Source organism: Anas platyrhynchos, chromosome 16, assembly GCF_047663525.1.
Source record: "Anas platyrhynchos isolate ZD024472 breed Pekin duck chromosome 16, IASCAAS_PekinDuck_T2T, whole genome shotgun sequence".
Classification (NCBI taxonomy): Eukaryota; Metazoa; Chordata; class Aves; order Anseriformes; family Anatidae; genus Anas; species Anas platyrhynchos.
Genome location: NC_092602.1, coordinates 4,266,392 through 4,279,552, shown reverse-complemented (window position 1 = coordinate 4,279,552; position 13,161 = coordinate 4,266,392). Strand labels below are relative to the sequence as shown.

General features: G+C 48.9%; 1 protein-coding gene across 4 annotated transcripts in view; it reads right to left on the bottom strand.

The window, feature by feature from the left end:
• AIFM3 (AIF family member 3) overlaps positions 1-13,161 on the bottom strand; it is a 40,288-nt gene that overhangs the window by 2,931 nt on the left and 24,196 nt on the right. For 2 of the 4 annotated variants that reach the window (XM_072024147.1, XM_072024148.1), the window contains exons 10-20: positions 12,369-12,460; positions 10,562-10,692; positions 9,371-9,486; positions 7,839-7,910; positions 7,346-7,409; positions 6,684-6,760; positions 6,234-6,351; positions 5,437-5,535; positions 4,855-4,930; positions 3,855-3,914; positions 361-465 (exon numbers count right to left, since the gene is read on the bottom strand). In XM_072024147.1, the coding sequence (XP_071880248.1) occupies positions 361-465; positions 3,855-3,914; positions 4,855-4,930; positions 5,437-5,535; positions 6,234-6,351; positions 6,684-6,760; positions 7,346-7,409; positions 7,839-7,910; positions 9,371-9,486; positions 10,562-10,692; positions 12,369-12,460 (1,010 nt within the window). The remainder of the gene's footprint in view (positions 1-360; positions 466-3,854; positions 3,915-4,854; positions 4,931-5,436; positions 5,536-6,233; positions 6,352-6,683; positions 6,761-7,345; positions 7,410-7,838; positions 7,911-9,370; positions 9,487-10,561; positions 10,693-12,368; positions 12,461-13,161) is intronic. The other 2 variants (XM_072024149.1, XM_027469618.3) reach the window with 1 other exon arrangement.

Below are 13,161 nucleotides of genomic sequence, written 5' to 3'. Positions count from 1 at the left end.
CCCAGAGGTGCCCCTGGCATCAGGCAGTGCTGTCCTGGTGGCAACAAGTGCCAGGCACGCCAGCCCCTCAGGCCAGCCTTTCATCCCTGGTCCAGGGGGAAACAATCCCATCAAGTCTCTGCAAGGATACGGATCCTGATCCTGGTGTTCAAGACAAATCCCCTTCTACGAGGAGGCCGGGATGGCAGCACACGGGGTGAAGGAATGAGTGGGGTGAGCAGGGAGATGTGAGCAGTGTACAGGATGGGGAAGAGCTGCCTGGTGCCGGTGGTGTCCTGGCTGGGGATGCTCAGCCTTGCCTTGCACCATGAGGGTAAGCTCAGCCCCAGCACCACCGGATCCTGCTGTGCACCTACTTACTCCACATCACGCTTTCGGATGGTCCTGCCGGCAGCCAGGACTTCAGCCACCTTGGAGACGATGGGATCGTAGTTCATGCTGGCCACAGCCACCACCTCGTCACTCCTAGGGCCAGGCAGAGCAGAGCGGTTAGAACAGCCCAGGGTGGCCACATCTCCGTCACCCACAAAGCAATATGCTGGAGAGAAGCGGGAAGCAAAGAAAAACACCCTCTGCTCCAGGGCTAGGGAGGTGGGATGGAGACAGCTCTGGACACCCTGGCACCTGGGAGAAACACCAGAAAAGGTGGATGTGGTGGATAAAAAGCTGCAAGAATGCCCAGTGGTCACTGTCAACCACACAGCTTTGCTGCCCTGTGCTGAGGGGGCAGAGGGGATGTTATCAGGGACTTCCCAGTGGCACACTTGGCTGTGCTGCTCCACATCACTTCCTGAGCTACTCCTTGGAACAAGAGCACCCACCTCTGAGCTTGCTCCACAGGCAGCAACAACCACATCTAGGCTCAGGTTCTGAGCAGAGCAGGGCTCCTCACCAGACACCTAATGAAGCACCAGGACAGCTGGGTGGCCAACTCCACATCCAGCAGCACATCCCAGTCTGGCTGACCTGATGGTCAGGATCCCATTGCTGGTGGCACAACACAGGATCAAAGGCTAAATGTGGAACAAATGAAGCAGAAGGAAGGAAGATGTAAAAATGCTGGAGAAGATTTGGATAAAGATGAGAAGGTACGGGATAAATGAGAGGGGCACCTCTGCTTTGACATCTGCAAAATTCAGCCTGAGTATAAATCTGAGCATAAGTCTGGCTCAGGAGATGACTCATAAATAGGTAACCAAACAAACAATTCAATGACTAGAGAAGGTGCATAAGATATTAAATACTGGTGATGTTGTTGAATAAGCTGAGGAGTGGAAGCACCCAACAAATCAAGATCTGCTATTCAATCTGCTGCCAAGGAGCTCCATGACCAACAGAGAAAAGACCAGCGTGGGGGAGAAACACGTGCCTGGATTGAGAGGAGGAGAGCAGAAACCATGCTTCAGAGAAAACTTCATCTTCATGGAGCCAGGAGAGTTGAAGTCCTCTCTCTTAGCTGTCCCACAGAGCCGTGGGGCAGCAGCATCACAGGCAAGCACAGAAATGTAGAGCAGATCATAAGCCTTGAATCTTCTCCAGAGACACTGAGCTCTTCCAAACTGGCCAGACCCAGAGACGGACAGACCTCAGGTGAGAGGCTGGATCTGTGGTTCCTGCCCAAATGCAGAGTCCTGTGGAGCCAGCACAAAACAGTATGTGAGAGCCGCCGCGTTGACCAGAGCTCTAGAAAGGCTTGGGTGCCACTGGAAATTGGGATGTGCATGTACAGCAGTGGCATTTCTGATGGCATGTGGCTCTTCCATCCAGCAGACAAGGTAAAAATAAGCAGCAATGAATGAGACATACATTCACACTGGAAAACAAGCACCCACGGCAGGCAGTAAGGATAAAAAACCACCCGAGAAGATCACAAAGCATGCGTGTGCTCAGCTGAATTGCCTGCTGGGCTGTTACATTTGAGGCCTGTTGCTGTGATGTAGAAGAGCTCTCCAACTTCTGAGCCTGGATCTCCTCATCTGGTTGGCCTTACGTCTTGTGCAACATGAATGAGGTCCTCCACTCTCCCCAGGACTGGACAACCTTCCCTAAGGAGGTAACTCTCATCTGTGCAGAGACTGACAATTTTGTTCATGGAATACAGCTTGAAGATACTTGCAGCAGTATTTGACAGAACTGCACTGCAGATTTCCTCTTTTCCTGTTGCCCCGAAATTCAGAAATACAATCTACAAGTGAGAACCTTCCGCACCATCCCCCAGGTGCACCCATCACACAGATCCTGCACCACTGCTTGATGTCTTCAGTGCTCAGCACACAAAAGGCAGCTGAGATTTCAGGGCTCCTGGGAGGCTCCATACCACCGCCACACCACAACACATGTTCATGACACTTCAGTGGTTTCCTCCATGTGCCTCTGGCCTCTGTTGGTGACAGCGGGTGTGCTTTCTTTCCTCCTTCTTTCCTCTGAATGCTGGTTGTTCTGTGCCAGGATGCAAGAGGCATGCTGCAGAGGGAACAGTGACAGCACTTCACCAAGTGAGAGGCCTCGGTTTGTCCATTAATGCCTGCACAAAATAGCTGGTGTGTGCAAGAAGCCAGCAAATTCTAGGCTGGATGCTGTTTTAAACTACACTCTGTCCGCTGTGCAACCTCATGTGAAGATCACTAATGTCCAACACAGACACAGAAAGAGCATCCTGCCACTGGGGACAGCAGCTGAAACACTACGACCTCAGATGCTCTTGAACCCTGCACTGACAATTGATCCAGGAGGTTCTCTCACCCCAGCGAGACGCTGTCTTGTACCGACACAGGCAACCACGGTACATGGATCAGACGTGGAGATTTCAAAGCTTTGTTCTTCCCGAGTGCAGCTCCCGGCTGCGCTGCTGGGGGAAGGAGAATGAAAGATGAAGATTTCTGCTCCCAAAGGAGAAACAAAGTGGATGGAGAGGGAAAGATGTGCTATTCTGAGAGAAGGAATAACCAAGGTAAGCAATGGAGAGCAAAAAGACCTAATTCTGCCAGCTGGGAGGTGAATGCAGCCCAAATGTTTCTGTCAGCAATACAAGTGACAGATGGTCCTTTTGTGAAATAATTTTTAGGGCAACGGTTAACTGGAGAATCCCACATCAGCAGTGGCTTGTAAACATTTTGTCTGACAGACAGGGAAGGCCAGGAGGAGTCTCTTTTTTTTCAAGTGGTCTTTTGAGGCAACAAGGGTGCCCTTTCTGAAACTGGGACTGTGAATAATCAGAAGTCTTGGCCTAAAGACTGAGGGAAGGTGAATCGCTGTGGATGTGCACCGTGTCCATATGGCCTTCCCTTCCTCTGCAGGGTTCAATTCATGGGAAACAGTGCACCATGAGGAAGACAACCACAGCTACCCAGTGGATCTCCCATGATCTCCAAGGTCTTAGGGACCAGGGTGACATCGGTCTGTGCTGGAAGAAGTGCTGTGGTGAGCACAGTGTCCCACGAGGACAACTGCAAGGCACCCCATCCCATGCACATCCCCGCACAGGGCCTCACGCTGACCTCTCAGCAGCTCACCCTCAGCTCTGAATGGGGGTAAACAAACAGTGTTATTCTTCAAACTCTGGAAAATAAAAGAGTTTTGTTATGAAAGTCGATGCTGAGAGCAGGCTCTGGGAATGGGCATCACCAGTGTTTCATGCAGGAACTGAACCAGTGCACACCAGAAGTCCAAACCAACAGGTGGATGTGGAAAGCAGGAGGAGGTGGCCTGTTTGGGACAGTGTCCTCAATCCAAAAGCGTTAGTACCAGTAGCAGGACTATCACCAAACAAGAAGAAAAGCAGGAAATGCTCCCAGTCGCCTCTCACAGCTGGGCAGTGAGAGAGGAACCAGCCCGAGCCCCACCAGCTGCAGTACCTCTGGCTCTCTGCACAGGATGCCGTCCTACCACACCAAAGCCATCTCCTGGGGCCCCTCCTGGGTGGCAGAAGAAGGCAGCTCTCAGCACCCGCCCCATGTCAGTGCCGGACCCAGTGTGAGGCCCTGCACCACGCAGGGGATTAGTCACCTTGCTCAGGGCCTTCCTCTTGAAAGGGCTCTACAGATGTTTTATTAAAGTGGCCTGACATTTCCTTTCTAATTAGGGTGGGGATAAATAGCTAAATCTGTTGTGCTCTGATATGGGAGGGAGGAATAGGGTGATAGTTCATAGATTGTATGCTGGAAAGAAATTGGATAAAGGCAACAAAGGAACAAACTGCAGCAAATATTCTGGGAATAAGTTTACAACACATAGTCTTTCCAGTCGAAACAGCCAGCTGTCTAAACAGCCAAGGCAATGGCTATTGACATCCCAGCTGTCAACAGATCTCAGGAAAAGTATTCCCAGTCTCCCAGCCTTGGGGATAGCTGCTTTTCAGTCCAGGTGTAGCAAAAGCTCCTGAACTCTTGCTGACTTTCACAGCTTGTTAATAGATGGGAGTTTTCAAAGCTTAACTTGTCAAACCAGAAACAGAAATAGCGATGCCTGACTGGTCCAGCCTTGGTCACAAATACTAACACATTGTCGATATGGGAAGGAAATCTTTGAATGAAATAGTGAGCAACAAATTAACAGAAGCCATTATTTGCTCTCAGATGACAGGTGAACAAATCTGGCAGAGATACTAGGTCCAAGGAACTGCTTAACTTGCTTTACATTCAGCACAACATTTCTCTAGTGCCTGGCACTAATGCATCTAATGTAATGTAATGCAACTAATGCAATGTATGTGCAGTTTTATTCATGTCCTGCAACATCAGTGTCCAGGTAGAAACAAAACTGACTGAAAAAATCTCCAGCAAAAATATTTTCCAGCCTAGCAGAACAAGCTGAGACAAATGTCCATTTAGGTACACGGAGAAGAGAAACACTTACTTGGTATAAAATGCAACGAACTTCAGTTCATCTAAGTCCCCTTGAATCACAACATCATCAAATCCTTCCCCGTGGCCTGAAAGACAAAGAAATCATGGGTTGGAGCAGGTGAGTCCCTGCCCTGCAGTTCCACAGGCAGGTGGATGGCCCTGGCTGTGCTCCCCTCCAGCCTCCCAGCCTCATCCTGCTGCTGGTGGGGAGTTTCAGCTTCACCCTGCTGCTGTCCCTCCTCCCCTGTGTGGCACCCTGAGGTGACACCTCCCTCCCTACATCTTCCTGCACCTCCCAGTGCAGTCTTGTGTGAAATGTCCTGGGGACAACACCTGTACCAGCCTAGACCTCAATGTCAGGGAGAAGGAAAGGGATGAACCCACGCGATCACAGGACAGTTGCTGAGAAAGCAATTCCCAGATCAAATGTTTTGCTCTAGTTTTTATTTGCTTCTATCATGTGCCAGGAAGGAAAGCAGACCTGAGCCAGAGGCTGGCCCAGAGGGGACACGGATGAAGGTGGCTGTGACTTCTGTATCCCAGGGCACCTCCGCCAGCACAATCTCTATTGCAGCCCTGGGTACCCCCTCACCTGCATATCGAATGCTCTTCCCAAACATAGCAGTCCACAGGTAGGGGATGGTGCTGATCTCCGTGCCATGGGCCAGCATGTTCAGTGCTGCTATACGGCCTGGAAGGCAGAAACAGCAGAATAAGCAATAGAGCCCTGAATCTGAGCAAGCATCAGGCCCTCAGGCCACAGCACAGCTCAGGTCAGCAGCATCAGCATCTCTAGTCCAGGAGCACAGAAAGACTAATTCCTTCTGCTTCAGCTAAAGTAACCATACAGCATAAAGCACCTTCACAGAGGAAACCCAACGCATCCTCCATGGCTGGGCTTGGAGGAGTTGTCCAGTGGTGCAGCTCTTACTGACTCCTCACCTCCATCAGCACTAACATGCTCAAGGTGCTGAGCTGGCCACTCGCTCTGGGAGCTATAGGATCCAGCCCTGGGCAGCCCAGCTGGGGACATGTGCCTGCAGCCTCTCACCCTATGAGCTGATGAGTGCAGGATGAAATGCTTCTGACCCTCCCCTGGGCAAGGAAAAGATCAGGCTCCTGTAGGGACTGATCTCCTGGGGACACCTTGGTCTAGGAGTAATGAGCATCATGAGTGATCGTCAGTGTGTGTATGTCAAGAAGGCTGACAAATGAATAGGTAACGAACAGGATAAAATACATATTTCCAAATGTTGAATGCAACTACACAGTTTCCATGTCCTCAGTTCTCATTCTCTTCTTAAAGTGTTGGAAATTTCCTGGGTATCAGGAAATGGCTCTTCTCCTCAAGCAATTTTTGCTGCTGCAAAGGGACTGAAAAGCACCTACCATGCATATGGGCCATCTGCCAGTGAGGAACATTCACTTTCTTGTTGTTCCTCAAGGCCAGCGGGAACATCACAGTGTCACCAGCTGCAAACACTCCGGGGATGTTGGTCTGCATCATCTGAAGGAGGGAAGCAGAATTGCATGTTGGGGGGGTTTGCACCCTCCAGGAGCAGCCAACAGGGAACTGCCTGAGACCCACCAAGGTCCCCAGGGGCAGGAGGTGTGTGTGTGTGGACACCCACAGCATCCAGGGCCAAAAGAGCTGGGGCTTTGCAAACCTATAGCTTCAAGGAGGGTGTGCTGGCCCAAGTGCATGGCAGTCCTCACACCTCAGCATTTAGGGACAGACTGTCACCATGCTGGTGGTTCAGAGACCGAGGCAAGTCCAGCTTGGAGGAGCCAGTGCGACCAAGATAGCTGCAGCTCTGGGGGCTGCAACACCAGGCTCACCTTGTTGACCACAATGAAGCCTTTGGAGTCGATGTTGATGCCGCTCTGCTTGAGAAATCCCGTTGCTGGCACTGCACCTGCAGGGGAAAGCAAAGGGCTGTTTTTCCTCTAGCCCTCATATATCTGTTGTGGATTGTTGACTGTTGGGAAGCAGTCCATAAAACAGCAGGAGAATGAAACCGGAATCTTGTGATTCTTCCAGCTTGCAATGTTTAGAAAAGTTACCATTAGTTAGGTGTTTTTTTATATCCCCAAGTGTCAAGGAGAAAAATACTGTCTATGGCAGCAGCAATAAAATAAGATAATAAAAATAAATAAATAAGTGCAACAAGAAAAAAAAAAGTTTGGACTGTAAGAAAATAAAAAACTGAGAGAATTAAATTTAATGTTTTTTCTGAAAAAAAAAAATAATAAAATGAAACTTAATATCACCCAAATGTTTTCAACTTCATTTTTTGGATGTTAGGACCTAGGAAAGACTTTTTCAGCTTTGCTACAGATACAAGCATAGGGTGGAAGCTGGTACACCTCTACCTGCACCCTTCAGCCACCTGGCCAGGAGGAAGATGACTGCCCCGTCTCCTCCAGCACCAGCACTGTTGAAGCAAAGCACTGCTGGCCTGATGGGACCAGCACTCAGCAACGCAGCAGCAGCCCCTTACCTATACCAACGACACAAACGTCTGCACGTAGGACCTTCCCACTCTTCAGCACCACCTCCTTCAACTTTACAGGAGAGAGGGGAAATTACAGTTATTTTAGAGACAAAAAAAGAAAAACCCTGTAGCAGCAGCAAGCGAAACTAGCTTCTTGCTTCATTTCTGACATGCAAGTTGGCTGTAATTCCTTATACTGGGAAAAAGAAGAGTTTCAGAGACCACTAAGGGAGTCCTGAAGGTGCTTTCTAGGGACAGGGTTAAAACCATGCAGTGCTTCAGCAGGGTCACCCTCAATGCTCTCTCTGTCCCTCCAGGATCTCAGAGCAATGAAACCACCCCAAGTGGCTGGAGCACACTTGCTCCTGGGGGCTAAGCTCAAGAATACGAATTTTGGGGGCAGGGAAAGAGAGAGGGCAAAAGCCCAGCAGTGAAGGAGACAGCCCCAGGGCGAGATGTGGCCACCTCTCGCCCCAGGGGAGCCTTTGCCATGCTGTACCTTGTTCTCCTGCTCCCGCAGCTCCGACACCTCAGTCTGCATGTAGAACTTCACCCTGTGGTTCTCGAACATCTGTGGGGACAGCAGGCACATCACAGCCCCACGCTGCCCCACCCTCGTGCCTTGGCACCCTCTGAGCTCCCCTCCCTGCCTTCGAGTCCTCCCATGCAAACCCGGGTCAGGCCCTTTCACAGCAAGCAGCCCCCAGAAGGAAAGGTCCAGCCCAGTCTTCCTCAGGGGTACTACTGTAGAGCACCTTCACATCTTAATCAATAAATCAGCTTTTAGAATAACTGCATCAGCAAGTTAATGAATGCTATCGAATGGAATCATGGAATCATAGAATGGCTTGGGATGGAAGGGACCTTAAAAATCACCCAGTTCCAACCCCCCTGCCATGGGCAGGATGCCACCCACTAGATCAGGTTGCCCAGGGCCTCCTCCAATCAGTCCCTGAACGCCTCCAGGGATGGGGCATCCACAGCCTCCCCGGGCAACCTATTCCAGTGCCTTGCCACCCTCTGAGGGAAGATTTTCTGCCTAACCTCTAATCTTAATCTCCCCTCTTTTAGTTTAAAACCATTCCCTCTTGTCCCGTCATTATCTGTCTCAGCAAAAAGTTGCTCTCCATCTTTTTTATAAGCCCCCTTTTAGACTTGAAAAGCTGTAATAAGGTCACCCCTTCTCTTCTGTAGGCTGAACAGCCCCAGCTCTCTCATAAGAGAGGTGCTCCAGCCCTCTGATCATCTTTGTGGCCTTCGTCTGGACCCCCTCTAACAGCCCCACGTCCTTCTTTTTCTGGGGGGCACCAGACCTGGACGCAGTGCTCCAGGTGGGGCCTCACAAGGGCAGAGCAGAGGGGGACAATCCCCTCCCTCCCCTGCTGCCCACCCCTCTGGTGATGCAGCCCAGGTTGCACTTGGCCTTCTGGGCTGCAGGCACACTCTGCTGGCTCATGTCGAGCTTTTTGTCCACCAGAACCCCTAAGTCCTTCCCCAGAGGGCTGCTCTCAATGAGTTCTTCTCCCAGTCTGTCCTCATGCCCGGGTTTGCCCCGACCCAGGTGCAGCACCTTGCACTCGGGCTTGTTGAAGCTCACTAGGTTCATGTGGGCCCAAATCTCAAGCATCCCCCTGTCTATGCCATTGATAAAGATATCAAACAGCACCGGTCCCAGGACAGATCCCTGAAGGACACCACTCATCGCTGGCCTCCACCTGGACATGGAGCCATTGATAAACACTCTCTGTGTGTGACCTTCAAACAAACTCCTTGTCCACTAAATGGTTCACCCATCAAGTCCCTGTCTCTCCAATTTGGAGAGGCATGATGACACTGGGCTGTCATATGGAACCATGTCAAAGGCCTTACAGAAGTCCAGGTAGATGACGTTGGTCAGTCTTGCCTTGTCAACTGACGCCGTCACTCCATCGTAGAAGGAGTGAATAAGTGAACAAGTTCACATCAATAAGTGAAACCAGCAGAACCCACTCTGTCACCAAAACCACCCCCAGGACAGGAAAGCAAGGTCACCTTCATGACAGCGCGGCCAACCCTCTCCCCAAAGAACTTCTTGAAGGGGACTTCCTCCAGCTCGACCAGGGACACCGAGTGGGCCCTCTCTGCAAGGTAGGCGGCCACCTCCATCCCTGGGGAACAGAAGCACGTCCCAGCGGGGCTGCTCTGTGGGGACTCCTGGGCTGCAGCCAGGCCCCGTGGCCACAAAGGGCCCCACAGCTTTGCATGAGATTTATCATTTACAGTGATTTATTCTTAGAGGCAGAAGTCACAGGAGGACTTTAAAGATCAAAACAAGCAACCAGCCATAATGAAGTCCCAAGAACCCCAGGAAGCTTTTGTTAATGGACCTCAGAGGAAGAGAGAAATCTGCCTCTTATGGCTTACCAGAAGTAATGAGCTACTGGCTGAAAACTGCCCCTGTGACTTCAGCTTTTTTGTTCTGTTCAGAAGAGACTAATTTTGGTGCTGGCAATTGCATGGAAACCTTCAGCATTTTCTTTCTACGATTTTCTACGATTTTTTTTTTTTTTTTTTTTAGAAACTGTTCTTTTTGGTGGTCTGCAGTTTACAATCAGTCCCTCAAACCACACATTTTGTAGACAGGACTGACTGAACCTTTAAAGCACGAAATTTAAAACAAACAAACAAACAAACAAAAACCAAAACAAACAAGTACTGAACATTTTGAAATAAATTCCCTCCCTAACAATCGTTTACGCTTAAAGCTTGCAGGACGTGCCAAAATTTTGTTACAGACTTATCAAACAAACAAACAAATGAAACATTAAAGAAATTATAAGGCTTCTGTGTATTTTAAAAATTCTCAGCCCTGATGAAAAGTAGAAGAGAAATAAGCCCACAACCTTTCATCTACTAAAGACTCTCCTATCTGAAGCCAAATCTGCACTTACACACTGGATTTGAAAACACCTGAGTGACAGTACTGGACTCATCATATGCTTTCCAGACTGGGATAGCAATGCTCTTTGTCCATGCAAGCTGAATTGCCCAGCCTCTCAAGTAAAAATAATTTCTTCAGGTTTGAGATGTTTTTAGCACTTGGAGCTGCAGGTTGAACCATCCAGGTCCAGTCTGCAGGGGATTACCTCCAACAGGGTAATGACAAATTAGGGGAGGGTTTGTGACAAGCTGCAGGGACACATAGAAAGTTGAAAAATGCAAATCTGCAAAATGAGAGCTCACCAAGGAAGGAGGCACCCACTATAACCACATTCTTGCTGGTGGCCAGTTTCACCACCCGGTTTGCATCTTCTGGTGTTCGGATGTTGAAAACATTTTCCACTTCCTTGCCTTTACAGCTGAGAGCTTTGGGTCTGAAAAAGAAAAAAAAAAAAAAAAAAACGAGTTGAGGGCTGTCTAGGTTGGGCTTCTGCAGACACTTTGGCTTGGCTATCTGCTTCTGGGGGAGCTTTCTTTTTTGGGGGATGGGGGAACGACACAGACAGGAGAAGGCAATACGCTGCAGGATGTCACACTACAGCCAAAACACCAATTTTGTCATGTTTCTCTGCAAAGTCACCCTGGATAGACACATAATATAAAAAATAAAAAAATGCTGGTGGACAATGGAATGAGCCCCCAGCCCCAGTCCTCATGCAGCTGCTTGGCAGGCAAATGGTACAAGCCTGGCCTATGCTCTGTGTAGAGAAATGGAGCACAACGCGGGATGGTTCCTGCTATAATTTTAAGTTTAACTGCTGTCATGTGGTAAAATTTTCAGAAGCTTACTAGGACACAGAAAACTAACTCTATCCTTCGGTAGAAAATTCAGAGCCAGATTTTAAAGGTTCTAGAAGCATCTGCAGATGCGGGTTCTGTAGCAATTTAAGCTTGTCATCCTCGTGTATTTACTGGGGCATATGCATTTTTAAATATCTGTCCCCTGCATATACATGTATATGACTCATGTCTGGAAATGCGAATGATGATCCTAAATAATTCAGGGATCTTAAAAACATTTACCCAGTGTACTTGGAGCTTATGCATAAGGATTTTGAAATTATTTCCAAAGGTTTAATCCTCTCTTGAACCTCATTAGGTGGAAAGTGCATTTGGCTGAGTACCACATCACCCAACACCAGGCCTAGCAGCTGATGTGGCTGCAGCTGAATCACAGCATCCCACTGGCAGAGCCGGACACCTGCAGATGACTACAAGGAATCCAGGCATCAGCCCCAAATATGAAGCAGCACCAAATATTGACAATTACCAGCGGCATCAGCAGTTTGCAAAGGGAGTGATTTCTCTAGAGCTCCCATGCCAACCAGGCTTGAAACTCCCTGTACCACCAGGCTGGAAGCATCCCTAACCCAGATGATAATTTTGCAGAGGTTGAATTTGCCCTAGTCCACTCAGTGCCTTTGCGGCAGGAGCACACGGAAAGGGTGAGCAGCCCAGGGTTGCCAGACCTGTGCTTTGGTGCCACCCTGACAGCCCCTTTTACACCAGCACAACTGCTCAAGGCCAGGCGTGTGAGGGATTCAGACACCCGCATTTGCCCCAAAACAGGGCAAAAACCAAAATAGTGAAATGTGAATGGAGCAGTAAGGTTCAGAGACTTTGCTATAGAAAAGCCTGGTTTTGTCTACAATATTTGACATTTTCTGTGAAAATGTAATTTGCTCTTGAGCTGGCCCACAGGAGAGACTTCTGGGAACAGTGCAGCATTGACCTTGACTCTGATCATGAAACTCCTGCACAGCCTTCTTCCACACACCACAGCCCTTGGTGCTAGTGGTCCCCTGCTTTCTGGGCTACATTTGGTGACACACAGGCTCTTCAACTTTGGCTGAGCAGATACACCCACCATAGCTAGAGGGAGATACTGACATATCAAATATGTATTTGTTGCCTTTTCTGCAAACATTCTTGCAAACAAATTCAGTTTCTAAACTCAACTTCTGTGTTTGATCCCTTATCCCCAGGCACAAGCTCCTCAAGTTCTCAGATGAAATAGTTTCTCGTGATCTTTAAAATGTTTGTAGCTTACGTGTTTCCAGTCGCTATCAGCAGTTTGTTATATTCCATCTTAAATCCATCCTTGAACACAGCTATCTTGTTCTTGATATCCACAGCTGCAACCTGAAATCATTTCTAAATAATGTTAAGAGATGAAATCTCAAGACATTCACTGAGATGCCATGTGCTAATCCAGAGGCACCCCAATTGCACCAGCCCACCAGGAGCCTCTTACAGCACACCTTGCTTTGTTAATGACTGCAGAGAATGCAAACCATTTGTTATTATTTTCTACTTCTGAATTGCTTTCTTGCAGGGGATGATCAGCACCCACTAACACACACAGGCTCAGAAGGGAAGACTTCAGAGCAAGCCTCAAGGCACCACCAAAATCCATAGCAGCAGCATTCCTTGGTGTTGAATCCCCTGAAATATGTAGGCGCCAGTTGAGCACCTAGTACTTGTTTATCTTAGATTTTAACAGGAACTGAGAGCCAGGAAGTAATTCTGTGCTGTGCAGGTGACCAAGCACTGGAATGGGTTGCTCAGAGAGGCTGTGGAGTCTCCCACCTTGGAGATATTCATATGTTGCCTGGACATGGTCTTTAGTCCCCTTGGTTTCTGTCCCCAGCTTAGCCGACCCAGATCTTAAATCATCCTAGCTGCCATTTCACAAATCCTTGAAAATTCCCAATATGAATAAAATAATAGGGAGAAGTATTTAATCCATCACTGTCTGTGCTGCTTGCAGGCAGATTATCCTGATCACAGGCCAGTTGGTCACCCCAAATCCATGTGAGGATGACGGGCAGATGGCAGGTAAG